Here is a 22,298-nt window from a genome sequence, read left to right as displayed (position 1 = left end):
CGGTGCCCGTTGTTTTCACTCCGTTTGAAGGGTGGCTCGCTGAAGATCGTGTTTGCTCTTTCGCCGCCCCGGAATAAATGAATGATATGTGAGACGATTCCGAACGGCGCGTACCGAGGACGGAGGTAACCCGTTTAACGAGCTCCAGATGCTTGGTTCTTTCTTTTGCGAACGTGCACTTACGCAACTTCTGGTCCCTCATGGATGGACGACAAAGAATGTGGGCCCCGTTTCATTATGGAATAGAGCACGAAAATTGTGAGTTTACAAAAGAAAACCAAAGCTAGCAACTAAGTTACATTTAAATAAAAATTCTAGAAGTCTCGCTTCCGTTACTCAGAAGACAGGACACGAAGCTAGCGACTCAGCTCCATTTAAATAAAAATACTAGAAGTCTTAAAGAAGTCTTTCTTCTGCTACTCGGAAAATAAAACACAAAGCTAGCGACTCAGCTGCATTTAAATAAAAATTCAAGAAATCTCTAAGAAGCCTCTCTTCTGCTACTCGGATAATAAAGGACAAAGCTAGGAGCTCAGCTACACTTAAATACAAATTTTCTAGGCAGCCCTTCTTCGGGAAGTCTCTATCTGCTCTGGTGCTTGGAGATATTGGAAAGCTTCGATAATTCAGGACCCTGTTAATTTTTTCCCCAGAGAAAAATAAGTAAACAGAAGAGGGTAGAGACTGGGCGAGTTGTTACATCCCTGTGCGTATGATGGCGCGAGCAAACACGGGGGCAAAACGCTCGCGAACAAGCTGGCATCCTCTAATGAGCAGCGTTACCATTTCGTTTCAGCGATCCGCGGATCCAGGTGTGTCTGCCGCGATCGAGGTCGAACGGTTCGCAGAAGGCAATCAGGGACGAGTCGGCCTCGAGACGCGGTTGGGAAAAACATTTCCACGAATATCCAGCTGGTGCATCGACGTTCGGAGTTTCTGTTTTCGCGGGCGAAAAGTCGTTTTCAGATTTCTGAAAGAGGCTTTCGAAGTATGCTCGACCTACATTCGTTTGAACCATTTAGCACCGCGGCGTTGTTACGAGCTATGCCAAGGGAAGGTAACGCTCTTCGATCCTTTGATGAAAGTCGAAGAAAACCGTCTGAAAGGCGGCCTACTGCGCGTCGAGGTTCTTGAACAGGAGGGTCTTAGGAGGTCTTGATTTTATAAGAGTTTACTGGTAGGAGACGTCGCTAGTGATAGCGACTTTTGGAAGACGAAGTACGTATAGAGTTGGAGGTAGTTCATTCAAAATGACGAAAAGCTCAACAAGTGGACACCGTGTGTTTGAATATTTTGTGTCTATTGATTTGTTTTAAATCTCTCTTTGCATTTAGAAGGAGGGCCTAGAGGGAAGTTCTGCTATGAAACAAGCCTGGCTGTGCGTGTCCGAACATTTTGTATCCTTGATTCTACTCTATTCCCTCTACATTCGCCTAGAAGAAAGGGCGACTAGGTTCTGCAACGAATTCAGCATGTTTCCTCGAGTTCCAGTGTCCTCAAGTAGCAGCTCGAGAGTTTCGGTGCCCGGAGCGAGATCGCAGAGGCCAGTTCGATAATTGTTTTTTAAAATGAAACTAACGCCAGGTCTAATTAGCGAGTATCAAGATTCACGTTGACTAATAGCACGGTTAGCGATCACGGGCATCGTTAGCCGTCCGACTACGAAGATTCCACGAGGTATAGCCGGCCTGGACGCAATTTCTCATTAAAGATAATGCCTCCCGGACCGACAACTGCGGTCGCACGAAGACGTAAGAACGGATTGTGAGACTGGCATTCCTCTTAATTAGGATCGCAGGTTGTCTTACGGCGAACGGTGAGATACAGTCTTCGCGAACTGGTTTGTTAAACAATCGCCTGGTCGCCTGGCAGTCGACTCAAGGCTGTACGCAACCGCTTCGCACGCTGTCCTTGTAAGACTCCTCGTTGCAGGCTTTCCATGTGCGCTGCGAAACTGGATGCGACCAGAAACGAGCATTTGGGAATATTAACCGTATCGGAGATATGCAAAGGAGAAGATTTAGGGCAGTGTTCGATTGCTTCTACGTTGAAGAAGACTTTGTTTATCTTAGATTTCGTCGTGCAATCATGCTCTAAAACATGGTAAACTGATAAATATTCTGTCAAGTGACGATAATAAAAGATTGAGGGTACCTAGGATGGGATCTTCCAAAGAAGAAGAAATTGTCAGAAGGAACCCCATCGTATACTTGACAATTCTGAGCATAGGCTTAAATATTACAACAGTGGACGTTAGAACACGAAATTCTAGTAGAGAAACGTTGCACTCGAAGAAAGTAGCTCGAAACAATCGGGGGTGCCAGAATCGTACACGAGCGACGTCCCTCGTATCCATCCACTTTGCAACCCTCGAGAGTGTCGGCCGAGATTGGATGGCTATCGTTGCCATTTGCAAGGTCGATTGCATCGGTCATTTGGCAGGCCGAATGACTCCTTCGACGTGGGCTCTCGTGGATTCAGTTTGGCCCCTCGTACGGAAGATCGAGTCGCCTCCTCCGCGACAAGCTTTGCGAACTGCGAACATTTCTGCATATTTCAACGCCTCGCATGTCCCTCGCGGAAATCTTTTGAATTAGCAATCGTTGGTGATCTCATTCTAGAAGGAAAAATGTCCTAATCACGGTAATCTGTCCACTGGAAACCAGATATATTCGCTGGAACATGCATGTCCCGCTGTAGTTGAAAGGATTAATTACTGTCAAGATTCCGCCGGAATCTTCGAGTCGTCCTCCAAGCCGTTCCAGGATAAGAGCCAACACGAGCGCTGAATCCTTGGCCGATTGGGCAGCCCTAATACAGAGGTAATTCGACGCGGATCGAACACGATGGGACACGGACGCGTTATAATTCACCGTGTCCTTTCCGTGGTTAGCGCCGCGGTCTGTCCCGCAAACGGGACGCCGTCTGTCCCCGAGAGGAAGGGGAGAACGCGGAGAAATTATTAGCCTAATCGCAGGGATTGATGGCGCGACTAGTAATGGCCCGACCGAACGACCGGGTTTCGAGCTTCCGCATCACGTTCATGTCACTCGGCTCTGCGGTGATTATGGAGATGACATTAACGTCCCCTCGAGAGTCGGTTACGTCGGACTGCTTCCAGACGAGAGAGACGCCCGATCGGCGACACCTCCAGAAACCGGTTTCCTCCGCGGCGGATTCTCCCCGAAAGTTCCGTCAAGTTTCGCCAGTTTCTGTTATTGAATGAGATTTAATCACTGGAGACGCGTACGCGCCGCGCGATCCCCGGAAGGGAATCGTCGCGAGGATTCGCGGAGCGACACGTCTCGCGAACCCTAATGCGAAATCGCTGGCAGGAAGTTCTCGACGAATAGGATCGATCATTCGCAGTGTACCGCGAAATCGGGAACTCCGATGTTGGTGACGCGGGAGGAGAATCATTTCGAGGGGTATGTGCTTTTGTATCTTGACGCGTGGCATCGTCATTTTGGTGGCGAGCTAATTAATTATGGTCTCTAAGATACAGTAACAGCTTTTGATTAACCCTTAAAGTATTAACCCTTTGAGAGGCAATTTTATGCGAAGATGTATGATTGTAAACGAAAATGTGCATTTCCGGCAATTTTATTTTAAGGTTCGTGCATTTCTGAGCTTCAATATTTCCACATCACTTTCCTAATTTTCCGTTACGTAACTTTAACAAAATTATTTTGCCTGTAATACTTGTCTTAATTTTCTTAATTTCGAAGGCTGATGTAACATGTGCGAAGCCTCGAGCCGCGAGGTCGGAGCGAGTAAACAAGCCTCGATACCACAACACATCAGAAAAACGCTAATCCGTTTCCAGGAATTCCTTCCCCTTCCTGAAATCTTCGGAAGGTCGCGAGCGAGCGTTGCCGAATGAAAACATTACGGGGAGTGGCACCGAAGCGACGAACTTTAATTTAATGGCAGCCGATGAACGCCGTTAATAGATAGTTTCTTTTTTGCTGGGAGCCGCGAAGAGGGTGCCAGGGCTCCCGGAAGAGAATCAATTACGAGCTTTTAGTCTCGTTAGTTCGCGCGTCGAGGTGACACGACGACGCGTCATCTTTCCTTTTAAAGATAGAAAGGCTATTAATAAATGTCACGCGTAGATGAAGTCCTCGCGACGAACGACGTTGAACGACGGCGTGCACGAGGCCCCAGGGTGAGTTAAAAATATTATTTAACCCGCTAGCAATATTTTTAACCCGGTTCGTTCAGGCGTTCGTCGTTTGTTTCTTTTCATTTCGGAACGTGAATTCGCGGAAGGAGGGAGTGATTCGATGGAGGATGGCGAGGACGAAGAAGAAGAGGAAGGTGAAGACGACGAAGAGGTGTGATACGAGTAGGAAGTCAACAAGTAAAAAGAAGTTTGAAGTCTTGAGCGACTCCGGAGCGACTGGTCCACGACTCTGAAACTCCCTCGACTGGAACATTGGATGTCAGGGAATCATCGTGCAGAGAGCCTGAGCCAACGTCATCCTGGAAAGCCTGAACCACCTGCTAAGGTAAGAGTGATTCCTTTACGAGCCCCCAAGGGTTACATAAACTTGTAAAACTAGCGCCACTTATGATACCGATAATACGCGGCCAAGGCAAATTAACTTGCACCCTCTAGGACGAAAATATCCTCCTCGCGAGTTAGGATTAATATCGCCCGCCATTTTGACCGGAAGGCCTCCTAGGGGAGGGAATGGAGTCTCCCGGGTAAGAAAATCTGAGACTCTGAGAGGGAAGGGAAAAGAAGGGTGGCAAGGACGGCGAAGAAAGGAGGACGCGATCCAGCAGTCTCGGTAAGATGATGCACGAGCTCGCGGGGATGACAGCCGCATCCGGTGCTATCCGGGACACGCGGAGAAATGCATTTTCCTGGGGTTTATTTAACTGTTCCGCGGTACATGCCAGACGATGGAGCGCCGCCACTGTTTCTCGACTAATGCGTCTTACCGTCTGACTTGTTTTATTTTGCTTTTCGCTTCGATTCGTTCGTTTTCTCTGACAGCGTTCGGTAGCGGGCGGCGAGCAAAACCGAGGGCTGAGTGACGCGATGACGCTGACAGCGAGGGAAGAAAGTAGGGGAATCCGCGAATTCCGACGCGACCGCGATTTTTAGTTGGTCCATTAGCTCTAGCGCGCTGGAAAAAAGACAGCTGTGTCTTTCGACGCGTTCAGCGACTCGTGAGATTCGAACTTTTTACGGTTTCCGCGCGACGATGAACCAGAGGACGTTTATTTGTCTTTGCGTCAGTCGATGTAGAAGAAGAGAAAAACATTTAGAAAGTACCAGTCCGACCGGGCCGCGAGCTTTAGTCTTCTCTCTCGAGTTGGGTTTCTTTTCTTGACTATTCCAGACGTGGACGTGTTTTTAGATAATTCCTGAAGGGTTAGGTGAATATTATTAGATTTGTTTGCAGTGGTCGTTTATCTACGAAACTCTGTTTCAAGCAATGGCATTATGTTCTCTCCTGGCGTATTCATTTCGCGAGAACTTGTTGGAATAATTGCGATTTTAGATCGTCCTTACAATATCCTGATTTATCTGAACTACAGACATGGCTTATTAGACTGCGGATTTTTATGCAAAATAAAATCTTGGCAAACGTAGTTACAAAAATTGAACTTAATTTTACTCTGTAAATAATATAATATAATCTCTAGCTTTAATATTCTTTTATATTATAGCATACTGTGTGCGTTTTGTAGTTTCTAGCACGATCAAATTTCCTATAAATGCATACAAATCTGCGTTACTGATCGATTCCTGAAATTATTCTTTACTTCTTTATTACCCTTTGTAACTATTCAAGAACTTTTTGTTTTATGAAGTTGTTCGATTTGTGCAACGAACGGCTCAATTATCAATAACGAACAGTGCAAACGCGTAAAGATGCAAACTCTCCACGCGATACTAACAGTGGGGGAACTAGAGAGGGAGCATATTAAGACATAATCCTGCTAGATGGCCGTCAAACGGAATTAGATAGCGATTCAATTAAGGTGCGTGACGGTGAACGACGAACCGTCGACATCGGCTCTCACCCTTTCGTTCGTTTATTTCTGGATCCCTCCAACGGCGCCTGTCCGCTGGTTACTCGTATGTTAAATGTTCTGTCTGCAACCCAAGTGGACCGTCGGGGGACCGTTGTGTCACCACGACGCTGATTCGTTCGATTAACGTCGGGTTTGTCGCGTCTGTTTCGCGGCACGATCAAAGGCTCCGGTTCCCGTTGGATGGAGCCGTGACAACTCCGTTGAATCTGGATCATTTGCATGGCATTCGTCTTGTTTTTGGTGTGCGGTTGCTTCTTCCTGCAGCCACCGTACGCTATACTTTGATAGCTTCCCTTTTTCGTGGGCTTCGCGTAGTCGTAAAAGTAAACTTAATTCGAGGAGAAAAACTGAACCGATGACAAATTTTTGTACAAAAAATATTTATTATCATCGAAACGAACCATAAAACAATGTTGCTCATTGTTTCTTTAGAGTTTCAGTACTCTATTTTGTTTTCCTTTGAAAATTCATAGAATCACTTTTGCACCATAATTTTTTCTAAGATTTATCAATTTCGTTATACCTCAATATAGTGTCCTCGCACGTGTATATATTTATAATAGAAAATTTATTTGGAAACAACCAACCTATCGATCAATTTAGACAAATGTCTTCGATGGACACAAAAGGTACGAATATTTATGAAACTGACTCCAAATCGAAATCTGCATACACCTCGAATTACCACCTCAGTCTCCAATTACCAAAACCATAAACAAATCGAGCGCATCGCGAGTGAATCAACCCGCGGCAATTATTTGTTTTGGTGAATTATTTTAATTGGTCAGATGCGGAGGAGCCCCAGGGGTCACGTTTCGCGGGTCGTTACGGTGACGCGTTCGCCCCGACGGGAACATCCTCTTTTTTATCCTCTCCCCCAGCCGACGTGCGTCCGTTTCTCTTTCGTCGAGGATGTCGTTAATGTCGTCGAAGATTTAATTGCTCGTTTCGCGTATCCCTTTGAAAGCGGTTATTACGCCGACGCGGCGGTACGGGGCGCGAGCGCGCGTGTCTCTTTGGTAAAATTTTGTCACGTTCCGGTTTATTACGATTCAATCCCGTAGAAACGGCGCTCTCGCGGCGACAAAAGACATCGCCCGTATACGCTAGCAGACAGATCGGGAAATCCGTGGCTCGTTTCCCGCACCTACGTGACGGTGTAAACGCGGCAGCCCGCATTACGCCCAGCCGCGCTGCGTTCCTGGAGTTTTCGTGTTACTGTAAATATATTATTCCGATCGCGAGGACCGGATTTACTCGATTTCCCCTCCGTCACGCTGAGCTGGAAACAATTTGCAAAATAAAGTAAAAATCGTAAGCTAGAGGCGGACCGACTGTCTCGGAGTATGCAACCGTTACAGTTCTCGGGACGGCTGGTTTATATGCAGCGGCTCGGAGAGCGCAGAAATCCAGAAATTGTAGATACGGTCCTGCGACCGAGACGTCGAGGAAATAGTACCTAATTCGTGGGAGGAGCACGTGCTCGAGATGCGAGACATAAAGACGCCAGAAGTCGTTGGTTCGCGACGGGAAATCGCTTTTTAACGCCCCCGGAACGACAGACTTCGATAGTAACGCCGAAGACGCGAACAAATAATCCGCGATGCTACATGCCCCTCCAAAGATGACGTTCGCCGCGAACGCGACCTGAAAACGAAGACAACCGGAAACTCGTCTGCTCGCCCTATTTCTCTGAGTAATGGCGCGTTGATGGCGTGATATATTCTTCTACGGTGGCCGTAAAATGTTTTCGCGGTCCTCTCCCGGTCTACTTGGTGACAGTTGCCGGAGTGCAACTGGAAACTTCTCCGCGAGAAACAATAGTTTTCTTGGTATTTGCTACGGTGCACCGCGGCAGACTGAATAAGACGAAATCAACGCGCCAAGAACGTTGGTGAAGGGCGACTGGAAGCTCTCCAAAAGAAATCCTTTCTTTAGTATTGATGCAATTCAGGAAACCAAGACACGCTGTTTATGACATGAAGTACTAGTTGAGATGAAATCTACGTATATACAACCAGTCCCGTAAATATTCGTATCGATTTGTGCATTAGGTTGTCCCAAAAGTTTCTTTCGCGACTAGCACTCAGTTATTTTGTGCGCCAGTGTTTATATAAATAGACAAACTGATTTCTCAGATGTCAAGTAACAATAACGGAGCAAAATTAATCGTACGCAATTCAATAATGTAATATTAGACGTAAGATATTGTGTACGAATTACTGTACGAAAAATTGAACCTGATAGAAAGTTATTTTACTCTACAAATATTCTAATATGAACTGTACTTTCAATATTTTTATATTATTGCATACCGTGCACACTCTGTAGCACTTTGCACTAAAATTACTAAAATTTCCTATGAATACATACAAATCCGCAGTCTAACTATCGATGTAAATCGGACATCGAAGACACTTTGTTTAAAATACAGTACCAGCGAAAATGAGAGCAATATATACAAAAAATAATCGTTTCCTCGTCGTTGATATAAATCAGCTAGGATACGCTACTTAGCACAAAGTACTAATCAAGACGAAATAAACGTATCAACAATGTTCCCTAACACGCAACATTGCAATGTGACTTTTTTAGCCCCACGAAATTTATACATCTAGACTTGCATACGTACCGCCTCGCCCTACGTGACTGAACCGTTGAAAAACGTCAACTTGAAAAGGTTGGGTTTATATACCCTGTTTACTCTCCAGCATGAATGCTCGTGCTCGAAATTACTCGTGTTCCCTGTCAAGTAATTGCAGGTGTTCCCTGTCAAGTAATTGCAGGTGTTCCCAGATTGTCATCGGTCAATTACACAGCATCGTTAACAACGAGTAGGAGAAAAGCTTCGCGAAATACGGATATTTCTATTCGACTTCGGTTTCGGGAGCCATTGTCTGAGGCAGCGGATAAGGGTCTACAATTATCGCTACACATATTCAAGCTGTAATTGCGCCCGATGAAACAATGGCGCGCGAACAAAATATGCAAATTCACAGCCATTTACAATAACTGACGCGAAAACCGAAACGTACAGGCTCCTGCAAAGTTCATCCCCCAAATTGCTCGTAGTGTCAATTCCAGAAGAAACTTTGAACTCGAAAGAAATTTTCCTTCGATGCAAAAGGAGAATATTAAAATCAAGGCACACGTGAACCAGGTGCGAGACGTTTGTGATATCAGATTTATCGAAGGGAAAAGACCCAGTCAATGAATCGAGCAACGGAATTGGTTGGAACGATCAAAACTTAGAGTCCAGCTGGTTCAGCTAAATCCGAGTCCAGCGATACCCGATCGATCGTCTCTCTTCCTCCAGGAACACACGCCAGCCCTCCTGGGGGAATTTACTACTCGACGATCGAAAGGCTAAACCTTCATATCTCGTCTCAGGATTTGGTCAGGATTCGGGGGTTCGCGTTCGTCGTTTCTGTCGTTGTAACTTGCAACGAGCTGTCGTCCTGCGACACGGAACCGGCCGCAGCACAATGTCGTCCGGCCCCGGCGCAATTTACTGCTGATGGGAGGTAATTCCGACGGCTGATAATCGCGCCAGCATCCGGCTGATCCGCACAATAAATACGGATACCTGGCTGGCCGGTGATTAATGGTGACCCGCCAGCACTTACGAATATCTGCCAGCAAGATTCGCGTTTAAGTTCACTTCAGCGAAGAACAGTCGAGGACATCATGAGGCTAATCGTCGGTATCTCTCTGGTCCTGTGCTTGGTCTTCTTGGTCGATAGGGTGAGATAGAATCGCGGAAGAATTATCGTCTTTCCATTCTTGAACTCTTGAAGTCTAGAAAAACCCCGTTGCGTTGTTGAATGTTAGGGGGCATTTTTGATGCGTTTATTTCATCTTAGTTAGTACTTTGTGCTAAGTAGCGTGTCCTAGATTATTTCTTGTGGAGAACTTTCAGTTCTCTGTTGATACATTTATCTCATTTTCACTGGTACTGCGAATAATGGTAATAATTTTTCACAAAAACAAATTTTAATAACGGGTAGTTATAAATAACGCCTCTGGCTATAACATACTTCATTGGTTTCGAAGTGCCCCCCCTTGTGATCGTGGAGTGTAGAATCAGAACCGACAGACGATACTCGGTTCGAGAAAAGTTCGATAACGTGAACACCTCAACGCGTCCCCGGGATCCGTTTCGAATTTTCCTGTTTCCAGGCGGAAGCGAACACGTCGATCATGGAGGTAATGAACCGGATCGGTGGACTGGACGGCATTGTCGCGGCCCTAAACGTAATAGTCACTGTATGCATGAAAATGATGCAGGCGTTCGAAACCATGATCAGAAACGGCATGAACGTCATTCAGGCTTTTCCCGAGGTGATGCGACTACTACCGCAGATGCTACCGTGAGGACTATCTGCCGAACTTGCTTTCATTTCGACTTAGAATTTCTGAAATAAACCGTAGAAGTGCAACGAAATGATTTTTCCATTCGCGATGGTACATCCAGCGAGCGAGAACCTTCCGGAATTTCCCAGATACCGGAAGATGGCGAGAGAATTCACGCCGTTTTCAGCGACGAGCGAAATTAAAAGTCGAGCGCGACCGCGAGCGAGAGACGGGGTCGCAAATTAACGCGACGAAATTCAGACGGCGTGTCCCGTCTGCGCCGAGAGGGAAAGATGATGCTTGACTATCTTTTGCGAACGGTTATCGAAGTGGTCTCGAGTAGAATCGGGACGCTGATTGGTTGGAAGCTCGATCAAACGGCGCGGCTCCTCGAGACTCGTCGGCGTCGCGCGTGCACCTGTTACGAGAACGATTGCGATCACCTTGCGGTACAGTCGGGGGAAGTAGTTCCCCCCGACTTTCCCTCGCCCACAGATTTCACTTCGACGTCGGGAAAGCCGCGCGTACTATCGAAATACCAGCGCGTTTTAATCGATCGCGACTCACCTGCGTCGCGTTGACAATGACGAAGTTACGATGATTGTTATTTGTTGGTCAGGTGCGAGCGTGTGCACCTGCGCTTCGAGTTGTATTTCATTCAATGTCGCGGGAAGTTTGGGATAATATTGCGGGACATTGGACGTGCTCTAAGCGAAGGTATTTGTGGGTACGAATTTTTATATACAGTGAGGCTCTTCGTGTGTGGAAGAAATTGTATTATGAGAGGGGTAGGGCACTCAGCTATTAAGGGAGCACTCTAAAATTTAACAAGAAATCAATTTTTATTGATAGGTTCTAGAAAGTTCTTCTCACTCGCAACTGAATTTAAAAATCCCTCGTCATTACAGGCATTTCCAAGAACTCAGCTCCCCAATTTAACCCTTTCAGACTCGAATTATTTTTTCTCTCGCACGAATGTAATTTAATTTTTACGGTTAACTTACTCTAAAAGTAGCATGGAAAAAATAAAAAAAACCTCCTAGGTGTCGGTAATTTTTAAATTTCGTGTCCTCAGTTTTGTCCTCAATCGCCAGGTCTGAAAGAGTTAAGGCTCTTCCGATGCCTACAATCCCGTAAACATTTATCGTTGCATCGAAGTCAAAGCTCACTGTTCGAAATCCTCTCACTCGACACATCCGCGTTTCACGCAGTCATCGCGACGGAATGCAGGATTAGCGCAGGGTCCGTGAAGTCGGACGAGTTGGATAGATTCGGCTGAAAATCTCATGCGCGGCGCGGAACCAGTTTAGCGAAACATCCCTGATAAAACACACGGCGACGGATCTCCCGGGAAATTCCGCGCTCCCTGTTTCCCGCGGATCGAACGACACGGACATTGAACTTCGAAAGTTCAACGACTAGTTTCGTCGACTGTACGCGCCTCTACGTAACCAGGTGCAACGCGCGCGGCTCAGACGCTCTGAAGGACGTACTCACCCCGCGGCCGTGGAGGGTAGGTAAGAGGCACCAACGTTACTTCCGACGCAGTCTGCGGCCCTCGACGCCGCCTAGCGATAACGAACCAGGAAAAATGTGAGCGAGACCACCGGGATACGCAGAACGCAGCTTTTTCACTCGATGATATCTTAGGGGAAGTGGGAGAGGGATCGAAAATTTCAGATCAGGTATAGCTGAGAGTCCGCATTGATTTTGAATCAGGGGTTGGAGGAAGAAATTATTTGAGGAAAGTCTGATAAAATCACCCTGTACCAGGAAATACAGTGGTTCGTCCTATAAAATTCGGAGGTTACATTAACCCTTTGCACTCCAAGCAATTTAGCCATACGCAGGTAGTCAACTCCGGGACCATTTTTCTCAGATTTATGAGTTACGGAATGGTCATGAAAAACTCTTTGCAGTTTGTTAAATTATTCGATGATTCTTAGAGTTTTACATTTTTGTTAACCAAACATAATCATACTACACTACTAAACTTTTGTTATAAAATTCAAAGGTCTCTCTTTCGTCCACACCGCAGATACTGCAGATCGCGCCGTCCTTTCTCCGCAACCCTTTACTCAAACTATGGCTCACCCCTACCGATTCGAACAGTCGATTCGTTACCCTGAACGGGATCAGCGCGAAGGGACGTGTCTGCACGGGAGGGTGGATAGTCGCAGGTGTAGTCTGCGAGCGACGGACGCAGGGAGAGCGCGACGTCAATCTCGCTGTAGGGTGGCGCGCTGGCGGAGGGGAGGTAAGCGAAGTCTCGTTAAAAATACACGCGTGACAAGGTCCTTTACGCGGCGCGACTTGGTCGCGTGTTGCCACCGGCGGCGGTGGAAGGCGGGGGTGGTGTGCTTTATAGCCGACACTCGTTAGTAATTGAATACTTCGTCGAGGAGGAAACGCGCCGGGCGACATTGTTGTTCGTGGCTTCCGTCGCGTCCCCTCCCCCCCAGCTCCCATAGCTTTACAGCGCAATTCCCAGTGTCACGTTAAGTGCAACGATACGCGTGCGTTACTGTCCTGTCGCCGGTTTTACGACGCGGTTTACGGAGATCGGATCTCGACGAGAGGATTCTCGCGTCGCGCGGGATCGATTTTCGGCGAGGACGCTTTCCGGTTCGAAACACGAAATCGCTGATCCTCCGTGGAAGCTCGTCCCTGTCGCGGCGGACAGAGGAGACACGGGTACGTCAAGGAGACTGCAAGGTGGGCGAACTTTCGCGTTCCAGGGAAACATTAGGCTCGGTTTCGAGGGTGGAAATTCGATAAGGGCCGGTCCGCGTGACCGGCCAATAATTCTGCGGCGATGCTTTTGCGCAGACTTCCGGCGAGTCGCGATATATCAGTCCGAGCCGAGGCAAGCCGGAACCGGAAACCGTCAATCATAGGACTAAGTTAACGCCGAGTCCGTTTTACTCGCTCAGGGAACCGCCGCGCTATATCGTTACACGAACTATTTTATGGACCCTCCTCTCCCTGCCGCCGCTTCGATCCTCCTTCCGTCTCACCCGGACCAACCATCCCCTTCCTACATACATACACGCCACCGCGTCATCCCTCTGAAATATACTTTCGAGCAGCGTGCATCGATTTTTTCATAAATAACCGCCCACCTGACCGCCCGTACTCAGTAAATCTCTCAATCTGGCCACCCCCATCCCTTAGCTGCATCTGGTTAATTCCATCGAACCCGAGCGAGCCACGACTCCACGATCTTCCCTGGGAAGTGCGCTCCCAACTCAGGGTGCCATGCTGTGGTTCCGCGATCATTCGTACATCCTACACTAACACGATCCTTGGAGTCAGGCGTCGTGGATTTTTAGGTCAGTACTTCTCGTAAGAAAGAATGACCAACCCTCGTGCAATATCGTGCCCCCATACCCAAGAATGAGGAGCCAAATGACACCACGAATCGTAGATTAGTCGTAAAACTATCGACTGTGGATCCGAGAATCGTGGGTTCGAATCTCCGTGTCTTATTTTTACCCCTACACCTTTAACCAATACTAAATCCACCTCGAATCAACGAAAAATTACGTACCGGGTTAGGATTGCGTGCCGCCAGCCTCGGATCCGTTTCCAGACGAGGTTTGCATCGATACTTCTGTCAAGAGCAGAACGAAGAACGGAAGAACGATTCCCGGAAGTCACGAACATTCTTTCATATTCGAGCGGGATAGAAGCGAGACCGTCAATTACCGTGGAATATTCGGCGGAAATTGAAGAAGTTCGCGAAAGGGGTCAGTTTGACGATGTATCGGGAAACGTGGTTGGAATAATCCGCGCCTGACCAGAGGCTCGGTTTTCCCGCTGGAAACTTCCTCCGCGCCTTTCGCCCCTCACGACCCATAAAGGACGAAAATTTCACGGGGGCGTTTTACGCCCGGTCATTAGCGAAATCGGCGGTAGCTTACGTTCTCGCTTTTACGGGCGGCTCTTTCGCGTTGGTCTTTGCGAGAAAATAAAACGTAAGCGTTGGCGGGGCGTTTCGCTTTTAATAGTAACTCGCTTCGACTGTAAAGGGGAGAGTATTATATCGGTCGTCGATACTATTTTCGCGGAGGTTCGGTTCAGAACGTTGGAAACGAGGCATTATATTACGAATTTTTTGGAAATAATACACTAAGCGAAGCTGCGAAACTTACGGGGGTCTTTTATTGGATATTTGAGCCGAATTGCTTTTTGTAAAATCGTAAATTCAAGTGTCGAAGCACTCGGTATAGTCGGGACGTTTTATATTTATAATAAATTTCCCGAGTGCTAAAGATTAACGCCATTAACATTGAATAATAAATAATTTATTTCAGAGTTCATTCTAACGGCGCACCTTGATTAATTATCTCTAAAGAATTCGTAAGAAAATTCGCGTCCTGAACCGGGCTCGCCTCATAAACGGTGAGTTGGCACCAAGTGAGAAACATTAATCAGAGCGATTATCACACGTATAAGAACAAGGGTCCCACTACTACAGCTGTGTATTTGACACTTGAACCCTCTCCGCATACAAGTACAATTGAATTTTCACCAAACACGTCCAGGAATCGATCTTCCCGGCCCTCGTCGTCGATCAGGCGGAAAGAAAGATCCATACCAGATGTAATTCGCGACCCAGGTCGATCGATCCTCGCTTGGAAGGCTAATACCGTTGGAAATCAGCCTTTCGCTCGAACAAATTCGAAACCCCGCGTCGTTACCTCTATTCGTTTCCGGGCGGCGCGTTCCCAATAAATTCACCGCGACGACCTCGGAACGCCGCGACAAAAAAAAAAAAAAAAGCCATCCCGGTCTATCGGGGATGCCTCCTTGAAAAACGGTGATCCTACCAGGATTCGATCCGACGTATTCAATCGGATCCTTCTCTGTCGCTAATCCCACTTTTGATGGAAACAAAATTGCCCGCCGCGCCGCTCGCTCGTCCGATACAAATATTCGCGCGGAACGTAAAGCGTCGTTTCCAAGTGTTTCCCGGGGTGAAATATTGCGACGTTTCGCGCATACGCGATGCCCCTGCGCGCGTATTATGTAGATACCACTGAACTGGAAATCGCAATAACGACTGTCGGGGATCGGTGACTGTCCCACCCCCCCTCGCTCCCCAAACCCTGGCGGTTTTACAAGGGCGTTCCATTTAAATCGTACACGATGCACGACGGATACGAAATTATCGGCGATAACAGGAGAAAATATTCGAGATTCAACGGAGTAAGGGGAACGTGGTTCATCGTGGATTCTTGGAGGGGATGTGAGGGTAGGAAGGTCAACGACTGAAGGTCACTTGGAATTCTATCTCTGGTTATGAAAAAATATAACGTTTGATACATTACATATTTATAACATCGATATTTTAAAGCGTACTTTGTAATTTTTATCTTCGCCCTGACTTTTATTATTTTCGTTAGTAGTCGGTATTAGAAGCGTAAAATAAGTGTCGCGAATGTGTGAAGTAAAATTTCTAATATTTTATGTCAGAATTCATTTAACATTGATAGAATAGGATCTCAAGAAATAGTCGTTATATTTTTAACAAGCTTACATCAAAATCTACGATCTTTACCGATGTAAGTGCACTTAAATTTGCCAACACTGTGACCAACGAGGGCAATAATTCGAACACGACACCCAGTGCATAACATCTCGCCCGCTCTTTCGCCCCTACATCGCGATTCCGTTCGGCCATTCGCTCGTCACGAGTTCCGTACTTTTCGAGGCACGAGTTACGAGGCCAGCGCGAACAGTGGTTTAAGATGGTGGCCTCTAATTCTTCGCAGTCGGACGTTAACAGCCCTGAAAGGATAACCACGTACGGGCTATACGTGATACAAGGATGGAGACCCGGTTATCTATAATTCATGTAATCAATTTAGCGAAACGAACGATAACTTAGCCATCTGTACGATCGGTTTTACGATCGCTTTGCCAGGGATAGGTCACATTTCCTGGTGGTCTTACGTTCTCGTCGTTTATCGCGAGCTCCGAGACGTTACGGCTGATACGATCGTTGGAATTGCGCGTCGCTACGCGAGCTCTCGATGCTCGTCGCGGTTAATTATTTACCCGTGTCGCGGTTGCTACGAGAGACTTGTCACTGGCTACACCTACACCCTACACGTTTCTCAAACAATTTAGCTTTATTGCTGACTCCGGATCTGGAGCTGCAGGGTTAATTGATAATTCAGCAGAGGGGGTGGTTCTGCGGAACGTCTATTTTCGACGTTTGGACGCTTCTACCATTGTACTTTTCTGGAAAGAATTTCTCTTCGGTTACTTTATACGCGAGTACATTGGCTTTCTTCAAACAAACACTCTGCGCAATTCTATTCCCTTTTGGTTACTTTTGATTTTAATACTAAACCTACCACGACAGGTCAAACGACTAAATGTATGGCCATTGCACAATTATATATGCATACACGAATGGATTATTCAATTTAGAATCACGTAAAATATTTTTTCATGCAATTGAATAGTGCGTCTTTAAATAATTTAATTGATCGCGATAGAAATAGACATAAATAAACGTCGGTGGTAATTACAAGTTTCGACCGAATGATTCAAGGACACTGAAAAATAAACACTCCGTGATTCTCCTTCGGATATTGTCAAAGGTCCCCTCGTAAATTTCCTCGAAAGATTTCTAACGCAAGCAACAACCGAAATAATACAAAATTCTCAAGTCTACACCACCTGTGCATTCCCCCCGCCATACAAAAGAGAACAAATCGTTCCCGAAAAACTCGAATCGACCAGTCTCGTTAGCGCAGGGGAAATTGCGACCCTTTTCCCCCCCGTGATTCCGGCCTGGCAAGTAGTAGCGGTCGACGCATGCACCGGCCCCGAAATTCCACGGACGGGAGGCTCGAAGCGCGGATATTTTCATGCAAATGCGGATGCCTTTTTTCTCCCCCCAGATCGCAGCCAGGGAACAATGGCGGTGGAATTCGTTTTCACAGGAATCGCGCGTCGAAATTGCGCGGATTAACGCGAATGTGTACCGTCCGCGACTCGACGCTGGCGTAAACGTTTCCGCGGCGAGTAAAGGGAGGAAGGGGGGTTCGAAGACGGCTCGGAAACAGTGGAAACTAAACCATGAGAGGTTGGAAGTGGGAACCACCCCGCGAGGCGCTCGGGATTTCTTCGCTGGGAGCGACGAGGATTTCCGTGTAATTTCACTCGAGTAATAAGATTATACCTTTTCCCAGTCTCGAGGCTACCTATTGTTTTCCCATTCGCGGCCGCGATATTGTGTTTCGCGTTTTATCCCGACCAGGCCCTCGAACGTTCCCGGTAATTTTTCTTCCGTGCCCGGGCAACCTCGCGGAGGGTATAGTTAACATTGTAGGAGGAAGACGGCCACCTCCGAAGTTTAGTCGTCGTCTGTGATGGTCCATAAAGAGCCAGCTGAAATTGCGCCCCGTACCACCTACAGAGCCTGTTCCGCCCATCCCCTCGCGACTACCCTTTCCAAGCCCCCGCAACGGCCAGGCTCACCCTTCCGGTGTAATAGCGCGGCGGAGCGTATACAACGCGCCACGGCATAAACTTTACGATGATGAGGAAGGACCGAGTCTTCGAAGTCATCTTCTTGGCGAATCTTCCATGTGCCCCGTGATACCGGAATTAGATACCCAGCCGCGCTTCATCTGGCTTCGGCTTTGTACCTCTTTAACTCGAGATTCTTTTTCCAGGGGATGCAACGTCCTGGTAACGTCGTCGCCTGGAGTTCCGTTGGCTGGCTGCTGAGTCTGACGCGGAGAGCTTAGTGTCCGGGTTTGCCCAGGAGAGTGAGCACAATTTTATTTTAGTTTTAAGAGAGGTGTTTGCGAAATTGGAATAGAAAATATGTTGCATTTTTTTTTTTTTATTTCACTCGATTTTATTATGCGATTTTTATTGTTCTTCTACTTTCATACTTCGACTTCGTTATTATGATAGACACAATAACGAGATCATAACTATGTCGAATATCTCTGTATGTTCGTCAAATATAATATACAGTCTCGTAAGTATTCGTACCATTGGTGTTTCTAAATAAATGATACATTATAAATATGTACATAAATAGACTCGCACGTGTACATATTTACTTATAATAAAAAATTTATTTGTAAACATGAAACCTATCGATAAATTTAGACAAAGTCTTCAATAGACATAAAAGGTACGAGCACTTACGGGACTGACTGTAAGTCTTCCGCGAGTGTACCTGATTTCACGAGAGTGATTTTCATTCGCGGTCTGCTTTCCTAGGAAGGAAGGAAAATTTCGTCGTTCGATACTTCCAGTTTACGTGCTCTTGGCCTCCCTTCCATATAAAAGTTCGCGTATCCCGTGTACCTATTCAAGGGATTTCAAAGGGAATAAGGCGAAATGCTTCCTCTAGGGAAGCAAATCGAGCGAGCATTAACGTCGGGAGCTCAGGAAAGTTTGGATGCGCTACTTGCTCGTGATTTTGTTTAATAAAAAGGATCGCGTAGAAATTCGAAAATAACTAGGTTTTAACCTGTGACCTTTGGATCAGTAAATGCTCCCTTTAACGATCTTTCTGCCGAATCAGGCAACATGGAAGCTCCAAACATGACCTAATAAACCGGCGCGTTTAACGGTCGAAGCCGGTCGAGTCTCGAGGATGGTACTCGAAGTCGTGTCACCCGGAAAACGACCTTTCGAGCCGCGATGAAACAAAATAGAAGGATGGTACGGGTCGAGGAGGTCAGGCTCGAAAAAAAACAATGTCGCGATCTTCCTTTATCGTAAATCCTCCGATCGAGACGTGCCCGAGTGGGGATCTTGAGGTTCGCGCGAGGCCGGGGGTACGAGCCGCGAAAAACGGGGTCAATTATGTGAAAACGGCCGGGGCCGCCACGTTGTGTTGTAAATTCGATGTGGAAGTCGAGTTGACGCCTTGTATATATTGATTATCCGTTTAGCCGGCCACTGCAATGCACCAGTCGCTCCTGTTCGGCTTCGAGTTCCTCTCGTCAATTTGCATTCCACGATTTCCCTTCACGACAGATAGCCGCGTGCACCGATTTACATTCACCTCTCCCCTGCGACCTCTTCTTGTTCCGTTCGTTTCTTCCCTAGAATCAGCCCCTCGTGTCCCTCGAAGGGTCCTCTCGAGACGCTTTCCTCTCCATTTGTATTTATTCGCCCGAGTTATTTATCGAGGCGCAATTACCCATGCGCGAGGCTCGTTCCAAGTCGAAACGACGGGGCCTCGATGCATCTCGAAGTGGTCGAAAATGCGATGAAATTTCACTCTTCGATTAAATTCTTGGATTTCCTGAACTCGGGTTCATCGAGGCGTTGGGAGAATCGACTGTGGAAAGGTTGGAGGGTTGAAAAAAAGGGAGTTGCTTAGGTCACTTTGGTGAATTTTCCGCGATTCGTATTTTTATTGTGTGTGGTAGACTCGGAGTTAAGGGTTGGAGGGAGTAATGCATTTCTAGTGACAGGAAAAAGTGATGTGGGAAGGTTGGAGGGTTAAAAAAAAGGAGGTTGCAATTTTAATTGTTTAAAAGCTTTAATAATTTTCTATATCACACAAATAAAAATCTAAACGGGATAGATCGAAAAATCCTGGTCAAATTTCAACATTCGACAAATTTTCAAATTAACTTTTTTCGAGAATAAAGCGCCATATGAAAAAATTTTATTCCACATGTTCCATTCAATTTTTCACGTACAATCAGCCCTTACTCGTTCGTACCACCAGTTACGGGACACCCTGTGTATCAAAAACTATCACCTGGACTTTTAATTAGAGTCGCATCACTCCTACCTGCGAGGAACCATTTTTACCAAAAATTCTAAAACCTACCCCCTCGTCAGGTATTTTAATGAGAGCGTTCTCCAAATACAAGTGGCGGACACGGCCCAAAACACATTGTTACTTTTATCCAGCCAATGCGCCGGTGCCCGGGCCGGGGAAATAAGTTGAGAGGAGAATTTCCATAAATTTCGGCGAGCGGGCCAATATCGCGGTGGAAGTAGAAAGTTGCCGCACTGGTCGGACGTTGCGGAAGGCGCCTGCGCCGGAATGATCCAGGCCGCGTCCGAATATTGGGGGAAAAGCATCGCCACGGGTTCCTCCGCGTTATTACTACCCAGGGCGAAGTTTCGTCCAGGTGAACGGTGCTCCTCGAACGGACGGAAATTGCAGATGCATTACCGTAGACAATTTGGAAGGCGCGCGTGCCCCGCGGCTGATTTAGCGTGCCTGCGAACGCGAACCTGCGGAAATTAATCGCGGTCTCCCCCTCTCTTCGTTCCCCAGCGAGCCGCGATAAGTAGAATCTGTAGATACGCCTCCAGCCATAAATCGAAGTGGCAAGTGGCAGAATGGAAACTGGAATGAATCAGCGATGCGTCAGAAATTGAAATCAACGTAACGGTTGCTCGCAGGGTTTGCGTTTCGTCGGCTTTCGGGGCGGTTTGATAATGCTGAATCGAAGCATACTGGACGGAGCAATTTTTTTAACTCGTTTTGGTAGACGCTTGGTAACTCACTTTTTCATAAAAATATATACACACGTAAAGTTTATTTATTTCCTTTTCCCTGCTCTCGAAGAGCGCCGACCCCACGCGTGGGCAACAAGTACGCCGAAAACCACTTGAAGATCCACCTCGACGTCCACCCTATCGAAGTCGATCGTCTTCGAACAAAATACTCCCAAGGCTAGATTCTTCCACGTCCCTTGCAACTCGAAACGTCCATACCTCTTACTCGAACTGTTCCGTGTTGGATCCCCAGGGCCAAGTAACCGAAAGAACTCGCACCGAAAATTTCCCGAACTAAAATCGAATACTATGCAGTTTAATTAACTTGAGCCGCGATAATCAATTCCATCGTTCCTAGGCGAAGCAGATTTTTCAGCGAAGGGGTTGAAGGGTTCGACGAGGAGTGCCATTCGCGAAGCTAATTAAAGCTCGGAGCGCGTGGTCAGCGCGTGGGTCAGAGGGGATTTAAATTGCAAGGCACGTTCGGACTTGTTTTCATCCCTGTCGGAAGATACACTGTTGTCGAGTCAATAGGGCGTGCCGGAATAACGAACGTCGGGGGAGTTTGATCGCTCGAGGACCGGGAGAATTAAAAAACGAAAAGAAGGGGCGAAAAGGTGACGCGGAAATGCGAGCGGTTCGGATCTCGCCAGCAGGGAAACAATGAATGGCTGCAGGCTTATAACGGACGCGATACAGCTGAACATCGCGGTAGGTCGGGATCATAAATCCGCGGGGGATTAGTAAATATGCCTACCGGACGGTTCGTGGCACGGGAAAGGGGGCGGGGGACGTTTGCGTCCAGGCTGGAGTTTGTCGGAATTTAGCACGCAAAAAGGCCGAGATTAAATCGGACGAAACGCACCCTGGACGATTCGCGTTGCTTCGCGTCGATGGTTCATTCGACGGGTCACGGCGTGCATCCGTTAAGGATTCCAATGATTGTCTTCGGAAGTACAGAAATTATAGACACGAATAAATAGTAATCATCGAATCGGGATGGGTAGCATTGCAATGTTTGGTTAATAATGTCGCAGACAGTGGATCGTGAAAAATGAAAATTTCTCAGTTCCTCGGGGTGAAAGAATTCGAAAATTTTCCTATTAGAGTGCGAACGGTGATATTCGCGGACCAATTAAGTCGTCATCGAGCACCAGTTACAGAAATATTTATCGAACGGGACGCGATGGGCTGCGATATGCAGATACCGCAATGAATTTCACATTCTGACCGGAGTTTCTGGAGAATTATGGCCATGCAAATTAGTTGCAGTGGTACCGGCGGATCGTAAATTGTCCTTCCTCGAGAAATGGTATTCCTTTCTTCTATTGTTTTAAGATAGTCCACTCCGGAGTGGACTAAGTCGATACTGCGTTAGTCTT

The 22,298-nt window shown here is 47.0% G+C and overlaps 1 protein-coding gene across 1 annotated transcript; it reads left to right on the top strand.

Annotated features, from left to right (window-relative positions):
- The first annotated feature begins 9,673 nt into the window (after positions 1–9,673).
- LOC128879439 (uncharacterized) lies at positions 9,674–18,390 on the top strand. The gene is made up of 3 exons (XM_054128575.1): positions 9,674–9,798; positions 10,234–10,424; positions 18,102–18,390. Exons 1-3 carry the CDS (start codon positions 9,742–9,744, stop codon positions 18,154–18,156), a joined length of 303 nt encoding a protein of 100 aa, XP_053984550.1. The 5' UTR covers positions 9,674–9,741; the 3' UTR covers positions 18,157–18,390.
- The last annotated feature ends 3,908 nt before the right edge of the window (positions 18,391–22,298 follow it).

This window comes from Hylaeus volcanicus, chromosome 7 (genome assembly GCF_026283585.1).
Source record: "Hylaeus volcanicus isolate JK05 chromosome 7, UHH_iyHylVolc1.0_haploid, whole genome shotgun sequence".
Taxonomy (NCBI): domain Eukaryota; kingdom Metazoa; phylum Arthropoda; class Insecta; order Hymenoptera; family Colletidae; genus Hylaeus; species Hylaeus volcanicus.
This window is presented reverse-complemented; position numbering and strand designations above follow the sequence as displayed.

Excerpts from the sequence above, each read along its gene's own strand:
- LOC128879439 (XM_054128575.1), top strand. The coding sequence starts at position 9,742 with ATGAGGCTAATCGTCGGTATCTCTCTGGTCCTGTGCTTGGTCTTCTTG. Across the intron at positions 9,799-10,233 it reads TGGTCTTCTTGGTCGATAGG|GCGGAAGCGAACACGTCGAT; the intron begins GTGAGATAGAAT and ends TCCTGTTTCCAG. Across the intron at positions 10,425-18,101 it reads CTACTACCGCAGATGCTACC|GGGATGCAACGTCCTGGTAA; the intron begins GTGAGGACTATC and ends TTCTTTTTCCAG.